At 37.9% G+C, this 21,973-nt stretch overlaps 1 protein-coding gene across 1 annotated transcript; it reads left to right on the top strand.

Annotated features, from left to right (window-relative positions):
• The first annotated feature begins 1,494 nt into the window (after positions 1 to 1,494).
• Positions 1,495 to 4,805, top strand: LOC122650548. Its single transcript, XM_043843951.1, has 3 exons — positions 1,495 to 1,941; positions 2,125 to 2,483; positions 4,322 to 4,805. Exons 1-3 carry the CDS (start codon positions 1,495 to 1,497, stop codon positions 4,803 to 4,805), a joined length of 1,290 nt encoding a protein of 429 aa, XP_043699886.1.
• The last annotated feature ends 17,168 nt before the right edge of the window (positions 4,806 to 21,973 follow it).

Genomic DNA, 21,973 nt, shown 5'->3' with positions numbered 1-21,973 from the left:
CACACTAGTAAATTGGTTAAGTCTCTCTACCAAAAAATAAAAAAGAAAAAAAGAATTTGTCAAGTCTCCAACTGAATTATCTGAGAAGCTTTGGGCATGGGTTTGTGAGCTTAAATAGAAATGCTGGAATTTTTATTTGTTTTTAAAATTAAAGATTTCAAATATTTTTTGAGGATTATGTTGTTTCTTCATAGATATCAATAAACACCTAAATAACCAATAGGTGTGACTATTGGACAATTTGTTTGAATGGTCAACAAACAAGTATTTTGGGAAAATACATCATGTTAGGGCATGTTTCTTGGAGATACCTCTTGGTGGCGTTTCTTCCTCTGTATTGCCCAAATCTCTAACATTTTTTATGGAGACAATCTCGCTTTAGTATGCTCTTGGATTTCTCTATTATTTCTGATTTTTCGGTTGCATTAAAATCATTCTTCAAAACCGTTTAGTAGGTCTAGCCTTGCTCTCTCATATCAGTCAGAGTCTCTGTGCAAAAGACATTCGATTATTGTTTGAGTTATCTTGGAGGTAAAGCGCAAGAAACCCTTCTTGCACTTATATAGGGAGCGTTTCAGACCTTAAGGACAACATCTACTTTGGTGCATCTCAACCAGTTTTTTACTATTCATGTGCTACTACAACTTCGCAGTGTTGTCTTGCTCAAGAGGTCAAGTATCTTTGCATCTTTCATTGCATATTCACAATTGCATTTGCAAGAAGTAAGTTGGGACACTTCTTGCCTTGGTATCTTCTACCTCAATCTCTTTTGTTAATTGCTTTCCTACTCTTGAGTCAGGTTAACTCTAGATGAGTAAGGTTGATCTTACACTTCCTTCGATTGTACTTAGGTTCTATAAGAGATTCTCTTATCCTTAAAAGATTGTAGGATCCTCTTATCCTGGTAAAAAGATTTGTAACTGTGTGTTTCCCCACCTATTGTATTGAAAGGGAAAAGAGTAATGGAATTCTGTCAAGGTTAAGGAGTGGATGTAGACTCAAGGTTGAGTCGAACCACTATACATGCTTGTGTCTCTCTTACTTCAATTTATCTCATATTACATTGGCTTGGTAATTTAGTATAAAATTTAAAAAGACTTAAATTCTGCTAAGGTAATCTATTCATTTTCCTCTAGGTTATCTAACACTTGATATCAAAGCGAGAGCTCAATTTTAGAGACTGAAAGATCAATGGGATCTCAATACTCCACTCCCTTTGAGGGGTTGAATGTATCAATATCCACCTCTGTTGAATGGAGATAATTTTTCATACTGAAAAATTAGATTTAGGAACTTCATATGTGCCCACAATCTTAATGTATGGCATGTGATTGAAAACGGATCATATAGTTACACCAAAATAGTAGATGGTGAGACTGTTCTAAAAGACACATCCGAACTCACTTCCCTGGAAAAGGAGAAGGTTCAACATAACTACAAAGCTATTACTTTTTGCAGTACTCTTTAAGTGATTCTGAATTCAATAAGATAGCTATGTGTGAAACAGCAAAGAAAATTTGGGATACACTTGTAGTTTCATATGAGAGAACCTCACACGTGAAAGAATCCAAGATAGACAAATTTGTCCATAAATATGAACTATTTAAGATGTTAGAAAATGAGAATATTGCTAATATGTTTTTAAGATTTACTAACATTATTAACAAGCTGAAGGGGTTTGGAAAAACCTACACCAAATCAAAAAATGTTCGAAAGATTCTTAGATCACTTTCTCCTAAATGGAGACCAAAGATTACTGCAATAAAGGAAGCTAAAGATCTTGGAAAAGTAAGTATAAATGAATTATTAGGATCATTACTAACTCATGAAGTTGAATTGAATGAAGATGAGAAGTACACTGAGACAAAAGAATCTAAAAAGAAATTCATTGCACTCAAAATGACAAATATATCCGATGACGAAAGTGAAGAGGAAGACAATGTCACCTTCTTTGATAAGAAAATATTCTTGATAATAAAATTTTTTTAAAAGTTTCTCAAAAAAAAAAGAGGAAGATCTAAAAACAAAGGAAGCTCTTCTAAAGAATAAAAAAGTAAACTCTCATCTAAAGACAAAACTGTATCTACTAACAAAAAGGATATTGATTGCTTTAAATGTTGAAAGGTAGGTCATTTCAAAATCGAATGTCCTAAAATTGGAGAAAAGAAGAAAGCCTATGCTGCAGAAAATTCTTGGGACTCTAGGGAGGAAGAACAAGAAGAGGAGTCCGATGATGAACAAAGTAATCTAACCCTTATGACACTTACTCAAGAAAAAGAGGAAAACAATAATGAGATAACATCTGAATACATAACAACATCTAAATATAGTGATTTATGTGATGATATAGATACTGATAACATTGATGAAAATGACATTGAAAAAAGATTCGAAGCATTGTATAAAGCTAATCAACGACTAGAAATAACCAAAATAAATCTTGAAAATGGGGTTGTTGCCTTCCGTGATAAAGTGGATGAATTGTATTCTTATATTGCAAGACTTGAAGAGGAGAATGAAAAATTGACGACTACTTTACACACCTTCACCAAAGAAAAAAAAAAATCTTGGATGCTCTTCTTGGTACAACACAAAATGGACCTCAGGACAAAGATGGACTATGCTATAATGGGAGAATCCCATATCAAGCCAAAGGTAAAGAAAAAGTTATATATCAAGAAAACAAAAGACTCAATCAAGGTCAGACATCAATTTCTCATGCTCTTCATTCAAGAAATAGATGAAGAAATCAAAGGTATGGAAGACAGAACAACTATGCCTTTTAATATGCATCTCAAAGAAAAGGTACACTCCAAAAAGGCTATGCACCTCAAAGAACCCAAAGGCAATACCACCAACCTCAATCTCCATATATGATGAGAAAAAAAGGCTTAGACCTCATCATACTCATAGGTCATATATGACTTATCATCCTGAACAATATGGCTACTATAAATTAAATACATACCAAAGACCCCAACGAGGAAGAAGATCTCAAAGATATTTTGATAATCAAAAGTCAAAAAGAGCACCAACTCCATTTGACATTTGTGACCCTAGATATCAATGACCTAAAGGTTATATTCCAAATACAAATAATAACTATAAAAAGGTATAGGTACCTAAAGGAAGACTTGACTCTAACACTGATGGATCCATGAAGCCATGGGGACCAAGTTATGATTGATTGTGATTTGTAAGTGTGCTTGAAGAGCAAAGACGAAATTGAATGGTATATCAACAGTAGTTGCTCCAAGCATATGACGACAAACTCCAAATTATTTACTAAACTAAAGAAGCAAGATGGTGGATGGGTGACTTTTGGAGATAATGAAAAAAAAAAAATCATTGGTATTAAGAATATTGAAATCGGAGGTACAATTATTTCAATTGTTTATCTAGTAACTAAATTAGCATACAATTTGTTTAGTGTTAGTCAATTATGTAGTGTGGGATATAAAGTAAACTTTGATGCTTCTCACTACTTAGTAGTTAATTCTGAAAATGAAGTAATGTTGAAAGGAACTAGAAAAAATAATATTTATACATGCTTGATTGATGAATCTAACCTTAACAATACCTATCTCATTTCTAGTATTGAATCTAGTATATGACATAGGAAGCTTGGACACACAAATGTAAAACAAATTAAGACCACTGCTTCCAAAAATTTGGTTAGAAACCTTCCTAAACTAAATTTTGATAAAGATCACTTTTGTAATATATGTCAAAGAGGTAAAAAAACCAAGGTATCACACAAGGCCAAAACATAGTTTCAACAGATACACCTTTGGAACTATTGTATCTAGACTTATTTGGATCAATCACAACATCTAGTCTTGGTGGAAAGAACTATACCTTTGTGATAGTCGACAACTATTCATGATTTACATGGACCTTATTTTTTAGACATAAAAATAATGCCTTTGATGAATTTGTATCTTTATGCAAGAAAGTTCAGAATCAAAAGGGCTATATAATTTCAACTATTCAAAGTGACCATGGAGTAGAGTTTGACAATCAAAATCAATTTTGAAAATTTTGTGATGATTAAAGGATCACACATAACTTTTCTACTCCAAGAACTCCTCAATCAAATGGAATAGTTGAAAGAAAGAACAGATCTCTTCAAGAAACTACTAGAACCATGTTAAATGAATACTCCTTACCTAAATATTTCTGTGTTGAAGCTATAAATACAGCTTGTTATGTACTGAACCAAGCTTCTATTAGAAAAATACTCTTAAAGACACCATATGAGCTCTATCATGGAAAAAATTCCCAAATTTGACTACTTTCAAATTTTTGAATGCAAATATAGTATATTGAATACTAAAGAAAAGTATGGGAAATTTGATGAAAAGTCAGACGAAGGCATATTTCTTGGATACTCCTTTAATAGTTGCGCCTATAGAGTATTTAATAAGAGAAGTTTGGTTGTGGAAGAGTCCATAAATGTTAAATTTGACATCTCTCCACCAAAAGAGAATTATAGACCTTTGGACAATGACGATAAAGATTTGTTAATAGAGATAAATAAGAAATTTGAAAATACATTTCTAGATGAATCACAAACTCAGGATTTACCTAGAGAAGTTATTCCTGTAAAAGATCATCTCTTGAAACAAATTCTTGAAAATCTTGATATAGGAGTACAAACAAGATCTACAATTCAGAACACTTGTAACTTTGCTGCTTTTATATCTACCATTGAACCCATTAACATAAAAGAAGCACTTAATGATAATGACTGGATTCTGGCTATGCAAGAAGAATTATATCAATTTGAAAGAAATGATGTTTGAAAACTTATACCAAAACCTAAGAATAAAATAATTATTAGTACTAAGTGGGTTTCAAAAATAAACTGGATGAAGATGGAACAATTGTAAGAAATAAAGCCAGATTAGTTGCTCAAAGATATAATCAACAAGAAGGAATAGATTTTGATGAAACCTATGCTGCTATTACTAGACTTGAATCCGTAAGAATGCTATTAGCCTTTGCTTGTCACAAAATCTTTAAATTATTTCAAATGGATGTCAAAAGTGTATTCTTAAATGGATTTATAATGGAAGAGGTCTATGTGGCACAACCCCCTGGGTTTGAAGATTCAAAATTTGCATCTCATGTCTTTAGATTAAAGAAAGCATTATATGGTCTTAAGCAGGCTCCTAGAGCATGGTATGACAGATTAAGTAAATTCTTTCTTGAAAACAATTTTTCTATGAAAAAAATAGACACTACATTGTTTGTTAAGCATAAAAATTCTGATTTAATCATTGTTCAAATTTAAGTGGATGATATAGTCTTTGGTGCTACAAATGATTTATTATGTGTTGAATTTAGTACTTGTATGAGCAATGAATTCGAAATGAGCTTGATGGGTGAGTTAAATTTCTTTTTAGGACTTCAAATAAAACAAACATATAAGGGAATGTTCTTGAATCAATCTAAATTTGTGAAGGAATTGCTGAAAAAATTTGATATAAACTCATAAAAATCATCTAGCACTCCAATGAGCACATCATTGAAACTAACAAAAGATGAGAATGGTATATCAACTGATGCTACTCAATATAGATGAATGATAGGAAGTCTACTATACTTAATTACCAGTAGACCTGACATCATGTTTAGTGTCTGTGCTTGTGTTAGATTCCAAGCAAATCGTATGCAATCACATGTTAGTGTTGTGAAGCAAATTTTTAAAATACTTGAAATGGACGATTGATGTTGGCTTATGGTATCCTTGGCATAATAATTTCGACCTTATCAGCTTCTCTGACGCTGATTTTGCCGGATGTCACGTTGATCGAAAAAGCACTAGTGGTACGTGTCATTTCCTTAGCTCATCTCTTGTTTTATGGTTTAGCAAGAAACAAAATTCCGTTGCCCACTCCACCACTGAAGCCTAGTATATCACTACCGATAGATGTTGTGCTCAAGTCCTTTGGATGAGATAGACTCTAATGGACTATAGAATATCCTTCCCACCATCAATAATTCATTATGATAACACCAGTGCTATCAACCTTAGCAAGAATCCCATTCTTCACTCCAGAGCAAAACACATCGATATCGGACACCACTTCCTAGGAGATACAATCCAAAAAGGTGAGATAACTCTTAACTACATAGAAATCAAAAAACAACTGGCTGATATTTTTACCAAACCCGTGCCAGAAGACAGATTTTACAATCTTAGGACGGAACTAGGGATTTGTAACCCATTTGACTAAATATCTACCCAAATTAAACTCTAGATTAGGGTCTCTGTCCAAATTCTCTTTTTTTTTTTTTTTTTTTTTTGAGTTTTCACTCAAACCGATCGACCTCTTTGATCGTACTGGTCGATAGGTAAGCAGAAAATCTATTTTTAAGTGAATCCGAGGGCTCATTTGTCTATCCCATCTTTTCTAATTTCTTTGCTCTCTTTTCTCAAAACCCTTGGAGAACGAAAATAGGGCAAAATCTTGTCAAATCCCCTTGAATCCTTGTCTTTCTCCATCAAATGTTATCTCTACCTCTCCAAACTCTCATTTTCTTCTCTCAAATGGCTCCCGAAGAAGGTGCTTCCAACAAGAAGAGAAAGACCCTTGCTCAAAAAGGGAAAACTAGGGCTTTCAATGGCACTCTCTTCTCTTCACTTGAAGCTTCACTCTTTTGGCCCAGATACTTGGAGAGAAAGGTCATTCAAGAATGCCATGTACGGACTGCCCAACTACAAACCGGTAATATCTCAGATTTCTACTCTTTCCTTGGTTGGGATTCCACTGTGTACCACAATAATTTTTTCTATCTTGCCCTAGTCAAGTATTTCTATTGCAATATGGAAGTTGAAGGTATGGATGAGGACTTGAGAATCAAGTCTGTTGTCAATGGTACTCCCATTTCCTTTGCCATGGCTAACCTAGAGGACATCCTCAACATTTAGGGCTTTTGGTGAAAGGAAATACTTCAAGACCAAACAAAACTATGATGAGTTTATGAATGAGGCTGAGTTATATGGGAAAATCATGATTGAATATCAAGGCACCTCCCAAAAAATCAAGGTTGTCCAACTCTTTGACACCCCTAGGATTATGTGCCTCACCAACTCCTACAATCTTCTTCCCAAAGGAGGCCATCGGGATGCTGTCAAGCCTTTGGAGGCTTTTCTTCCATGGTGTTTGGTGACTGGAACCCGAATCAGCCTATCCTACCTTATGATGTGGGTCATTGAGACTGCTTCCAAACTAACTTCCAAAGAAAGTTTTCCTTATGCTCGCTCTTTTACCATCATATTCCATTATTTCAAGTCAATTGCTCAAATTAAATTCCTGAAGACAAGCCATGTGACATTGATGCTACCACCATTAAGAAAATGAACCTTTCCATTGTTCCTCCTGTGATTCCCTCATCTGAAGCTCGAAGGAAGCGGGCTACTCAATCCAATGCATTTAATACTGAAGAAGAAGATTATGATGCGGGCAAAGATGACGATGAGGATTACAATCCTTAAAGAGGTGAAGGATCATTTGCTGATCATTAGCTACTGATGGATTACATGGAGAGGACTGATGGACGGCTCAATTCGATGAACCAGAAGCCTGATTCAGTGCTTTTACAGCTCTCTCGCATCACCAAGCATCTCTATATCTCTGATGACCCTTCTAACTAGATTATTCTAGTTATTTATTTTGAACAATTTCTATTTGAGTTGGAATGCTTTTAAATTTCTATGCACTCTTCACATTTCCTGCATTTCCATCCTTGAACTTAACATACTATTATGGTTTTAATTGCATATTGGTATTCTACTCTACTCTTGTGAACATTATTGTTATTTTTTATGCACACTCTTAGGGGAGTATGCCTCCATATATGCTGATACTCATGCTTCCGTAATAACTTGGATTATGTACAACCTTGGCAATATTGTTATCTTTGCTATTTTGCTTATATTCTCTAATGCAGGGGGAGCACTTCTTCTCTCTTTTTATTGTTGACAAAAGGGGGAGAATATATATACTGAAATATGATATGATTTGAAAATTTGAAAATACACATTGTGGATACATATCAATTAAATGTCTTATATATATGATGCACTTCTTGTTTTGATTATTGCATTTTACTCTATACATGCATTTGCCAAATCATAGGTTTGTCATCATCAAAAAGGGGAAGATTGTTGGGAAAATGCTTCCTTTCCTCCATAATGGTTTTGATGATAACAAACGTATTGGCACAAGACCATTGTGTATTATTGTGTTAACAAATTTGATGATGGAATCAAACTAAGAATTAAAGAACTTAAAGCTCATAGATGTTCAAGATCAAGACTTCGAAGACATACAAAGTTTCTAAAGAAGACCTGGACAAAGATCTTTTTGAAGATTGAAGAACTTCACTTGAAGAAGTCAAATTCAAGCCAAGACTGATGATTTAATGTATTAGCAACACACACTCCTATACAAAATGTATTGCATGAATATTAGTGAAACTTGTATAACATTCATTCATGCATATCTAAAGACCTTAGAAGGTTACTTACAAACCCATAAAGATCTTGGTATAAACTGGAGCCAATACAGGTCAGTGTCTGCCAAAGACAGACTGTGAAAAAGTAAAAATTGTTAACCGATTTCACAACTGGTTGACAGGCTGATTGGCCAAATCGACCGCCACAAACAGTGGCTGAACTAGTTTCACCTAGCTGAGGAACTGATGGCCCAACACCTATTAGTTTCAGAACCAATCAACCAATGATTGACCGGTTGCACAAAGTTGCCTCAACGGCTCTCTCCAATAGCTCTATTTCCCATAACAGTCATATTTAGCGGTCGATCGATTAACCTAAAAACTAGCCGTTTTATAGCCATTAGAGCTATTTTGAGACATGATTTTTGAGATTTAAATGCTGCCTATAAATATCAAACGTGTTAGACCATTTCACCATCACTGCAATCTAAAAGATTACTTTATTGTGAGGTGAAAAGTCAATTCATGCTCTTATTGCCATCATCATAAGTCAAGAAGAAGTCTTAGTCACTCAAGCTTGACTTCATTGCTCAACACCTTATTCTCTTTTAGCATAAAGCTCAAGAGGTCAAGCATCTTTCATTGCATATTCACAATTGCATTTGCAAGAAGTAAGTTGGGACACTTCTTACTTAGGTATCTTCTACCTCAATCTCTTTTGTTAATTGCTTTCTTATTCTTGAGTCAGGTTGACTCTAGATGAGTGAGGTTGATCTTACACTTTCCTAGACTGTACTTAGGTTGTGTAAGGGATTCTCTTATCCTTAAAAGATTGTAGGATCCTCTTATCATAGTAAAAATATTTGTAAAGGTGTTTTCCCCACCTATTGTATTGAAAGAGAAAAGTTTAGTGAAATTCTCTCAAGGTTGAGAGGAGTGAATGTAGACTCAAAGTTGAGTCAAACCACTATAAATGCTTGTGTCTCTCTTGCTTTAATTTATCTCATATTACATTATCCTGGTAATTTAGTATAAAATTTGAAAATGCTTAAATTCCACTAAGGTAACCTATTCACCCCCTCTATGTTATCTAACAGGTATCCCCTTCTTTGATGAAATATTCATTGAGGGTTTTGAGATAAGATGTGACAATGCTTACCTCGGATTTTGTGTTACTTAACTTCTTAACCCTCTTGTACTTTTATGGATCCTCCTTTTGTAGCATCTTTAGGTAGACTTCATACTTCTTTTGTTTCTCTTTCTGGACCCATTTGAAGAGATCCTCTTTGGTAGGGGTGTAGCTTAGACCGTAGTACTCTTTGTTAGCAAATGTTAGTAAGAGTTTTGACATTCCTTGGTGAAATTTTCCAAGGTCCATACCTGAAAAATAACCCATTTTCTTGAGCATGTTAGGGACTGCTACATTGTGACTATTCAGGTGTATGAGAGGAAGTTTCTCTCTAAGGGGTTGTGCCGGGTATGTGGCACATGCTGTATCAAACTAAAATCCGACTAGCTGAGAATTTGTTCATTTGCTGGCTTCCACGTTGGCCAACATGTTTCTCACCTCAGGATCAGCCAGGATGGTAATGACCTTTTCGTCGAGTATGAACTTGATCTTCTGATGTAAGGAAGACGGTACTGGCCCTACAACATGAAGCCATGCCCTTCCAAGGAGCATGTTGAAGGATGAAGGAATGTTGATGACTTGGAACTCAACCTAGAACTTGGTTGGGCCTATGGTAATTTTAGTGCTCAGAATCCCAATCATATTCCTTCTAGTATTGTGGTAAGCTTTCACTCCTTGTGTAGAGGGTTGTAACTTATATGTTGGATAGTTCATAGTGGGAAGACATTCAAGGTTGAGCCATTGTCTATTGAGGCTTGAGGGATTCAACTTCCATTGCAGTCGATCGTGACACAGAGCACCTTTGTATGGTTGGATCCTTCAGGTTGGAGATCCTTGTCTGAGAATATGACAGCCTTAACCGCATAGACGGCCCCTACTATATTGGCTAGTTGGGCTGGTTCAGTTTTGATTGGTACATGCATGCTAGCCAATGCTTTTAGGACTGCCTACCTAAGATTTGAGAACCGGTTAACAAACCCCAAATTGAAATGTTGGCTTGAATCTTTTTGAGTTGCTTTAGGACCTCATTTTCCAGTTCAAATGTAGTATGATTCTGGTTCTGATTCTGGCACCTTGCCAACTCTGTTGGGCTGTCAACATTGAGTCGGGTTGGCTTGAAATTCTTCCCACTTCTAGTATTTGCATTGTTACACTCCTCATCAGACGGGAAGAAAAGCTTTTAATCAAACTAGGTTAGAAGGTGATCGACATCCCGATCTGATTCGTTTGATTCTCCATCACTTATGATGATCATATTGATTTTGGGTTCATCGACTGTCATCCCTAGTTCCTGTAGCTTGTCACAAAGTTTTCATACTAAGGCTTCAGTGGTGCGCGTCTCTTCGTCGAGATCAAAGATGTCGTCTTCCTGGCTAGGGAAAGGTAACCTGGTTTCTCGCCTCATACTTAGGCTCAATCTTCCAGACACGTTTCTGTGAATGTAAGCATTGGTTCCTTGGATCAGTTCATTGATGGCATCGACTTGATCTCGGACATTGTTCCAAAGGTCTGTATGCCGGTCCCATAGCCACCAATATCATTCATCCATTCTTTGGTTTTTGGTTCGTAGAGTCTCAATTTGCTCCTTTTGGGCTGCTATTATATTTTAACCCAATGGACTTATGTTCCTTTCTCTATCCCGACACTCTCTAAGGAATGCTTGCATGTGTCGCTACCCATTGAGCATGTCCCTGGAATGTTCCCTGATGAAATGGGCCAGATTTTTTAGTTCTTATTCCATCCCAGGTAAGGATCTTATGTCTTCTACCCGTTTATATTGTCTATAAGCACTCCGACTGTGGGGTCCAAATGGGTTGGGACTTCTAGTTACATAAGTTCAAATGGAGGTGTCAGCTTCTTTTATGACCTGATATGTCTCTTTTAGAATGATGTATAGCCTTTCGTCTTGATCTTGGTGATCATATCAAAGTGTTGTGATGATGTTCCTCAATTATTGGATGATTGAAGCAAGTTCGTCCCTTTCTTGGGCCTGATCTATCGGTGGATCGCTCTAAAACAAGTTGCTAGTTAGGCTATCAGGCCGATCACTCTATCGTTCATCAACGGCTAGGTCAACAAAGTTATTATCATGGTTCTCCAGTTCTTGCAAATCCTCAGGTATGGACCCAATTGGGATCTCGTTCTCATGACTGGAGTGATCACTGCCAAAGTCATGACCGTCTTCATCCTAATAAATCCCTATGTTTATCATGATCACATCATCGAAAAGTGTTTCCACTAGAGTAGTGGCAGTTAGCGCTTGGATCAACTCTTTAGTCCATTATGTGACAGGCGAATCTTGTTGACCCTTGACCAGTGTTATCAAGGCTTGTAGATTAATGGGCCGATCCTCCTCTTCTAGGTTATTGATGGACTTAGAATTCCCATTGTGTGTGGAAGGGGATTGGTCTACACATTAGGTTGGTTTGATTGGATTGTAAACTTTTCCTCATTAAGTAAATCCTAGACTGCGTGTTTCAATTGACAATATTCGTTAGTCGCATGCTCATTTTTTTTATGGTACTCGCAATAGAGGTTGTTGGACTTGTACCATTTTGGTAATGGGGTTGGGAAGTTAGTCGGCTGAATCGTGGTCAATAGTCCCTTTTGGATCAACTTTTTAAGGACTAAGCTCACTGGCATGCCTACATCTATGAATTGTCTCTTTTGTTGGTTCACCCCTGCCTTTGGGACATTGTTCTCAATCAAAAGTGGAGCTTCTATGGTTGGTTCCACCACATTTACCTTAGTGCCCTTACTTGGAAAGGTCTTTTTCCAAGCCCCAGTTCGCTCGTTGTTGAATGTTAGACCTTGTTTAGAATTTCCTGAATTAAATCAGGAGGGCTTAAGGTATCTTTAACTTGCTGACCTGCTTCAAATAAGGCCTCAAAAGTGGTCAAGGGTTAGGCAAACAAATGAGTCTTGTAAGCCATCCGAAGGTTCTTGATGATCATTTTGACTTGTTCTTTTTCTGTGGGCCGATCCCACATCAGTGTAACCTCTTACCTGAATCTCATCAGGTATTGGGTGAATCCTTCGTTAGTCTCTTGCTTAGTGGTTTCTAGATCCCAACGAATTAACTCAATCTTAGTGTTGTTTCTTGCGGTAGTGTTGGTGTAGTGACACTTGGTACCATCTTGGTCACTAGGCTTACTAGGAGTTGCATTTTAGCCTTCAGCTCCTCTATGTCCATACGATTATTTTCGGTATCGCCCATTTCCAGTTTAGGGGAGCTTGAAACGCGAACTAATCTTCTCCCGATCCTAGTCCAACTAGTTGTAAAACCGGTATTCTGTCGCCCCAAAGTAATGGTTCCTAGTTAAGATAGGGTCACAATTAGACCAAAAGGGAATTAGGAGGAACTTAGGCCCAAAACAAACCTCATTACCCCAAATATGTTACCCTAAAAGAGGTATGATATGCAACATAATGCGCAAGCAATTTATCAACATGCACACCAATCCCAAACAAGGGTAGTAAATGTGGGCGCTAAGTTGATCAAGTTCTAGGTTGGCCCATACATCAAGGGTCTCCTATTGACGAAGCAAGCCCATGATGAGATTATGAATAATCAGGTCGGTTAAGAACAACGTCAACAAAGTGCCGATTCGGTTCTCAAACAATATTACAGTTAGTGTGTCGTGACCTACGCGTTGGGCTCTAGATCCTTAAATGATGCATGCTGGTTTAAGGATAATAGGATAAAAAAGGGTTCCATTAGCAAGGTGTTCCTATATGCCTCTCACTACTCCTATGAGTAAGATGATCAAGCGGTATGGCGGTGCAAGCCTCTTTGATATATCAAATGACATGGTGCTAAGAGTTCTGGTTTCACCAAAGGATAAGCCACGTGTCTACACATTGAGCCCAAGGTTACGTCACGAGGTATAAGTAATGGGGTTAAACCATCCATTGTTGGATGACCAACGGTGTGTGATAGTGTATGCAATACATAATGCAAGTTAGCACATAGAAGTTAGCATCCAAAAGCATATAATGAAAGAAAAAGCATTTTATAACAGTACAACATATATGCCTAGCACATTAAAAATCTAACCTATTTTACACAAGTAAATATAGTCCCCAGTGGAGTCGGCACTGTGAGGATAAATGGCCATGGCGGGGGATCGTCACTTGTCCTCCACTTAATCTCTCTTTGGGGGGAAGAGAGAGGTGAATTGAATGTTGGAGTTGCCACCTAGAGGAAGGTCTAGGACCCAGAATTGTAAATGTATGACCCTCATAAAAATGCCCTTTTGGGGATAAATGGTCTGTTAGTCTGGGTATAATTCAAGTTACTATCCGGGAAAGGTATTAGGCTATTTGGGTCAGGCTCTGTGTTCGGCCAAGCCTATTCCAAGGGATCTGGGTCAGGGCTAGCATTTTCAAGGGATCTTGGAGGGCTTGGAGGCTCTGATTTGGGCTTTGTCAAGGGGTATCAACGATCGGTAAATGGATTCGACATTACGCACTGACGCCTCATCCACAGATACAACGACTCTATGCCTTGAAGGGTTCTCATCATCGTCACTGGAAATCTCCAGGGGGGAAAGAAAAAATGAGGTTTCTACACGTGCACCCTGATTCCCTGAGAGGTTTATGTTCTTCTCTCGGGATTAATGCCCATAAGAGCCTTGGCGGACAATTACCTCCTCCTCAGTGTGAGGAGAGAGGAATCTCGTCTTGTTGTTATTATCAGGGTCTAGGACCCATAAGAGTCTCTCCCATTTTAGGGGGAGGACTATGTTTGAAGTAATGATGGATATGACAAAGGTCTACACTAGATTTCTGGGTAAGTTCAAAGTTATGGGCTATAAAGATGTTAGGCACCCCAGTAACCGCCCGATCGATGGGTAGTCTCTTTCTATTGACCCAACGAGTAAGCTAATTAGTCATACTAACTAGTCTAGATACTAACTTGCATAATAAGTACTTGTAGAGATTGCATTTTGACACATGGAAGAACGTTACACCAATGATGATCAAGGTCCGACTAAATGATGTGGCAATCAATTGGAAAAAATTATCATTTTACCCCTAACCTATTTATACTCCCAAACCTTCCCAGATAAAGCCTAGACCCCTACGATAGCCTTATATAACCATTTTGACCTATGGGTAAAGTTTCATGCAAATTCAGTACCTTTTACAAAACTTATTGTTTTACTTTGATACTTGTCTCAATACTTCGAACAACCTCATTTGGCTATTTTAAGCTCACACACGAAATTTCGATATTTTTTGGACCTCGAATGACATGAAATACCAATTTTGTAGATTCTTCAATTTTTGTGTCACTTTTTTGGTGAAATTTGATTATGTCTGCCATATGGATGGAAAGTATTTGCCGAGAGCTTCGCAGGGATATGTGGCGCGTCAAAATCGATCGCACGAATTAAAAGTTGGGTTTTAATCCCAAACACTAAAATAGAATAAAATAATAAGGGAAAAAGATCTCTACTGGTGGTGTTTCCTACACCCTCTCATAGGGCACCGTTAAATGATGTCTCTACCTCCTGGGTAGATACAATGCGAGTCAGCCATTCTTCTTTCGGACCTACGTGTTTGAATGATCGTGAACTCTACCCAGTTGATCAGTTACGTGGGTCAATTGTCTTGTTCTCAAAGCATGAATGCTCCTTCATATTGGGATTAGTGCCATCCTTTCGATTCAACCTGAGAATTCGTCCTATCAATTCACTTCAATCGTCTCTAAGGCTGAAATAAGTTTTCTACTGACTCTACGGGCATTAGCTCTTTACTTACTCTAAATGGCAGGCCAAAAGGCCTCTTTCTTTGTGTTGTAGTAGGGCCGTTACTTGCATTATAGTAGGTCCATTGTTTGTTGGATTGTTGGTCCGCAGGCCTGCCCTATAGAATGAATAAGGAGAGGCCTATCGATGATCGAGCCACTCTGATACTACTCCTTACCTCACCCAACAAGCGAAGTCGTTGAAGTGAGTCTAAAGGCCAAAGAGTGATCTTTGAACGAGGCTTTCAAGCCAGCCTTACTCATAGTAGAGTGTAAGGTCGGTTTGGGTATAGTAGTACTTGAACCTGCGACCATTAGGTTAGCCCAATGCTCTACCAACTGAGTTATACACCCAAAAAAGAAAATCAAACTTTTGAATTAAAGGAAGGGAATTGCATAGGAACGCTACCGATACTTGAAAGACTCATCCTTTGGCAAAAGCTATTTTATCACAGCTAAATCCTACTCCCTTCATTTTTATATGTGAAGGCACTTTCCTCGACCAAAAGGGGTATTTGTACAGCTCGCTATAGATACACTTTTTAATCATACTAAAGAAGAGAAGTGGCAGATTGAATTCCTCCCTTTTGATTTCGAGCTTTCAAGTAGCCTTTGGAATGGCAGGATTCGATCCATCATTTCCTATTTCTTTCCCTCTTTCTATAGAGATCTAACTAAAAGGTTCAGCAATGGCCCCATTGGCCCAGACACTTGTGTAGAGACCATGCGACCAAGTAGACATTTCCTACCCAAATAAAAATAGTTAAAATATTCTATTTGGGTCAACCCAAGTTGACTTCGGTTGATCCGAGTTGACCTGAGCTGACCCAGCCCAATCGAGCAAGACTAGTCCCATGGCCTAGCCAAGGGCAACCCAGCCTAACCATGCGCCCCATGCATGCGCAAGGAGCATTTAATGCCCTACCCTTTGTGTGCCATGCACCTAGTCCTACCACTGCACGCGTCACTTCGCATATGACCCTTGCCCAAGCACTAGGGCCATTCGGGCATTTTATCACACCCAAATGAAAGCTATAAATAGTCCCCAGTTGAGCCCTTTACAGAGGTTGGAAATTCTGAAATAATTTTTACTAGGAGTTCTTATAGCCCTCTTTTTTATGCACCATCCCCTACCTCCATGCTATGTTCCAATAGTCTAAATTCTAAATTTGAAAATTTCTTTTGGTGTATTTTAAATATTGGAGTCCCAGTCAAAGCAATTATCTTCAAATGGATACCGATTGATTCACTTTGTGTTTTTTGTGGATCCTGTGTGGAATCCCACTGGCATCTTTTCTTGTCATGTGAATGGGTTAAGCTAATTTGGACTGCCGGTCTGGTGGGACTAAGAATGGAATTCTTATCTTCTCCTTCTTTGGATAACTTTTGCACTCTTACTTTAGTTGCTAGGCCGCTGGACAAACACTGTCATCGTTGGTTCTTCTCTGTGGGTATTATTACATGTTATTTTTTTAGGCGTCTTCAGAACAATGTGGTTCATGGATTAGCTAAGCTAGACCCCACTAGGTTCTTTAGAATGTTACTAGATGGCTATCAGACTGAAATATTTATCCCCTACCCTTGCTCTACCCAATGATGTATATATTCACTTAAATGATTCCAATACTAGTCCTTTACAAAATGCTACATTACCTGTATTACACTCCCTTGTTTTGATCTATGCAGGAACTACCGATCCAGCCTTGAATAGATCAGGATAGACTTATTGGTTTTTTGTTAGAAGGGCGCATAACTTTGGTGGCTGCAGGTTTTCTTGATACAGGATAGAGTTTGGAAGCTAATATCCCATGCATTGCTAAGGGATTGAAGCATGCCCTCCAGTTGAATTTCAAAATTTAAGAAATTTGGAGTAACAAAAAAAATGTCCCTCATCTTCTTCCCTCGCCAAATGGGACTCCTTGGCCTTGGCTTCTTACCCCCAAGCTTTAATTTATTTCTGCTAATTCCATTGGAATTCAATTCATAGAGCTGACTGATACTAGCATTTTATCTTGTTAGTTCACATAAACCAAGATCTAAATAAAATAGGGTTTGGATCATACCTGAATGTGTACGGAAAGGTAGTGGAAGAAGGATCAAAAGCCAAGCTTATGGTTACAAGCACACGCACAAAGCACCACGATCACAATAGGTATATCCTCAGAGAACTCCACACCATAAATCACTGGGAAGAGATGGAATCCCAAAAGAAAACACAGAAAACTAGAAGAGAGGAAGAATTTGGTTTCCACGCTTATGGCCTTAGGGTTTTAGTATGTCTATATATAGAAGCCAAAAACCCTGAGGCCCCTATCCCTTTAGATCTCCACTGGGATTCTCCAAAGAGAGAGTGGATAGAGTCAGTCACTTAAGTGACCACCACTCTACCTCGTGCGTGGGTTTGGCCGGTCTGCCCCTTGTGGGTGGTTTGGACTGGATCCGTGGCCCATATCGATTAACATCTCCCACTCGCTCGCATAGGGCGCATCAGTTTAACTATACATTCAAGTTCTCTCATTCTGTGCTACCCCTCCATACGGGAAATGGGGTATGCGACCTGACGAGATAATACATGATAGGGAGTACTATATCAAGCTTCCATCTAACCAACACAGTACATCACTCAAATAATCTCAAAATACCCAAACAATCTAATTACACCAGATCTAGCACTTTAGATCCCTCATGATGAGCAGTGCTAACTCTTCGTATGTAAAGTACTCATGACTACGTCGATCACAAATACGACAAGTTGTCTAGGCAATGAGTCACAAAATAAAGGTGTAATGTGATGGTTTTCCCTGAGCCCCTCATGTCAATCCAATTATCTCAAACAACTTTCCCAATCGTTTCCCATTGGACCGCATCATCCATGATCCTAAGGAGAACGTCAAAGTAGCGTCATTGGATGTCCTCTTCATGACATTGTCTTAGGTAATAAGGGTACTGTGGAATTAATATAATCCATGTGGATCACATAGTGACAAAGCAGGGATCCATTCAACCACTCTCACAGTAGGTCGGTATAAGCACATACAGTATGATATGCATGCTATGACGCAACTCCCATTGAGGTGGGCATGTCACTCACGAAAAAAAATAAACGCCATACAGATCTTAGTCTAGTAGCTGCTGCAAGCGCCTAACCCGAGTTTCTAGCACAGTCACCCCAATGGTTCCTGTTTGGAATCTCACATCTGGCTTTTTTATAGGCTACTTATAAGTGTGGTATCTTCCAAGTTGGACCAAATAAGCTAGGTCTCATTTTAGCTCTGACTAAGGCGCTGTCAAGCACATATGCTTATGGGCTCATGTCGCTCACTATCCTCAAGCACCGAGGCGAATCGCCCGTGTGAGTGGGTTGATTCAATGCCTAGTAACATCTTTACAATAATAAATGTATACACACAACATTGCTCAAATAAATATATTCACATTAATAAATGTAAGAGTAATACAAATAAATGACCATCCATAAAAGTGTTCCAAAAAATACACATCAAATCCACCTAAGTCCCAGGTTCCTATCATGAACTAGGAAAACATCTCTGGCAATGGGCTTTGTCAAAGGATCACTCAACATATTGCTAGTGGAGATATGTTGCAGAACAACTTCACCTTGAACGAGCATATCTCGACTGTAGTGATATCATATATCAATGTGCTTGGCTCTACCATGAAACTTGGGGTCCTTCGTTAATGCAAGCACTGTCGTGCTGTCACAATGTATAAGCACAACATCTCTGCAAGAACCTTCTGAGCCAAATGGCCTCCTGAACTGCTACTAAACATGCGACATACTCTGACTCCATCATGGATAGGGCGATGTAGATCTGTTTCTTGCTACTTCAAGTAACAGCTCCGCCTCCTAGGACAAATGCATACCCTGAAGTGGATTTGCGTTCGTCTCTATCACTATCCCAATCAAACATCACTATAGCCTCTCAGTCTCAAGTCTGAACCACTGAAGGTGAGCGAGAGGTCTGTAGTGTTAGATTAAATCGATCCAAATATGGACAAAATCCTAAAAGCTAGGATCTCCATATGGCGTTCAACAACACAATCAAATAAATAATAGAAAATAGGGATAGAACCACCAACCTTGTTTCGTATCCATAGTGATGATGATTGCAGCGGAAAATAAAGAACAAAGATCTAGGTACTTTTCCTCTATTCCCAAAGTAACTGGCTTGATGAGAATACCGAATGCACAGGGACGATGAACACTGAATATCTCCCTCTCTTTCAAGAATGCACTCCTCAAAAGCAATTGAGAATAATAAGTTGTGATGGATACAGGGGGGACCTAGCTCTCCTTATATAGTAATCCTTATAGGGTCTGACTCATCACAGTCCCAATAGGAATCTATCTGCCCACACTAAAGCCAGTCCACATAGGATTCCTAATATAACTCAATGGCCCCCTTAATTAGACCAATACCATAATTAGCCTGAGTTTTACTTTATTTAATATTAGTCCATATTAGGGAATATGGAATTATATTTCAAATATAATTCTAACATTCTTCCACTTGGACTTATATTAAATCACTCATTTTTAAAGAGATTTAAAAATGATTTTGACCAAAATAAATCACAGGCTAACAACCCTTTAAGAAAACTTTATGTGCACATTTTAAAAACAAATTGGTATAGAGATCGTAGTAGAAAGTCAATCCTGTCCCATAGAGTTTTAGACACTAAATCATGGCGGTAACTGCATCTATGATCAAGCGACACAGAGCCTTCCATGGTCACGAGAGCCCTCAACTCTACTAACATGGATGTAATGTGGTAGTGTGGCAATGAGATAATACTCACATAGTGATTCCTTATGTATTATCCATTTGTCAGTCCAAAATTTCTCTTCTTTAAGTGGCACAGGCTCACTAGAGAAATAATCTTTATGATTCTAACGAATCTGTATGTCTCATCTTGAATAACTCAAGTTTTACTTTGTGTTACAAGACATATCTTTAGGCTAATAACTTAATGCCCCAGCCTTACTTAAGGTTAACACATTCCTTAAGTTTTTAAAATCAGATACATATATATCATGTCAATAAATGAAACACCCATGTGTTCAAAAGAAACTTGCATGCAATGACAACTGATATATATAAGCCAAAGTTTACCACACGGTAAAAATTACAGATGAAAAGAAACTTTATTGTACAATGGAACAAAAATAACTTCCACTAACCAACTGCATCCCATGATGCACCTAAGCCCATATTTATGACATGTCTTTCAAAACACAAGGGCGAAGACCTTAGGTTAGGGGATCTATAACCATATTATCTGTACCAATATGCTCCACTATAATGTCACCTTTCTTTACTGTCTCCTTTACGGTCAAATACTTGACCTCCATGTGTTTAGACCCTCTAAGTCCTTTATTGTTGTTTATGACCAACACAGCAGAGCTGTTATCATAGTATATCTAGAAGGATTTATCAACAAAATCTAAAATGGTCAACTACTTTATGAGATTCCTGAGTCAAATACCCTGAGTAGCAGTCCCATGACATACTACAAAACTCTATCTATATAGTTAAAGTGGTTACTAATGTCTGTTTTGTACTGTTCCATAATATTGCCTTTCCTGCCATCAGGAAAACATAACCAGATATGGATCTCCTATCATCCTCACAGTCAGCTAGGTCAAAATCTATATGACTTAGTAGCTTGAGTTCAGGAACGTGTCTGTATGTTGCATATAATCTTTTGTCTCCTTCAAGTACCTTAATACTTTCTTGGCAGCAACCTAGTGGCTAAGATTAGGACCTTACTAATATCTGCCAAGAAGACCCATCACAAAGATAATATCCGATCTGGTACAGACCTGAGCATACATGATACTATCTAGTGTGCTAGCATAAGGCACCTCATTATTTCATCTTTCTCAGCTTCATTTTCGGGGCACTGTGTCGAGCTCAGTTTGTCACCCTTGAGAACAGGAACATTTCTAGGTTTGTAATCCAGCATACTGAACCTCTCCTGAATACGATCAACATAAGTCCTCTGAGAAAAACTTAGTAAACGGCGAGAACGATCCCTATAAATCTCAATGCCAAGGACAAAAGAAACCTCACCAAGGTCCTTCATGTCAGATTCCCTAGATAATAGTTGCTTTCAGTTATGCAACATCCCTAGGTCACTGCTAGCAAGTAGGATGCCATCCACATAAAATATGAGAAAATAGAATTTGCTCCTACTGACCTTATGATATATACACTGATCCACTTTGTTTTCCACAAAATTGAATGTAGTCAAGACATTGTCGAACTTCAAATACCACTACCTGGAAGCTTGCTTAAGACTGTAAATAGACTTCTTGAATCTACATAAGATGGTCTAAACCATCCACTGTAAAACCCTCAGATTTAATCAACAAGCTCCTAAACAACATTATGTTCCATCGATTTCACCTCATCTCTCATTACATCTAACTACAAATCTAACTGAGGATTAGAAACAACACCCGGATAAGTAACTGGATCAACCACATAACCTATGTTGTAGTCATGTTCTCTCAGATAGATCTCATAGATAGATGGTATAGCTGAATTTCTCTTCCTGATGGATTTTCATAATGGTGCTTCTACTGCCTCACCCTGAATCTG

Source organism: Telopea speciosissima, chromosome 2, assembly GCF_018873765.1.
Source record: "Telopea speciosissima isolate NSW1024214 ecotype Mountain lineage chromosome 2, Tspe_v1, whole genome shotgun sequence".
NCBI lineage: Eukaryota > Viridiplantae > Streptophyta > Magnoliopsida > Proteales > Proteaceae > Telopea > Telopea speciosissima.
The sequence above is the reverse complement of the archived record's forward strand: the minus strand, read 5'-3'. Positions and strand labels throughout refer to the sequence as shown.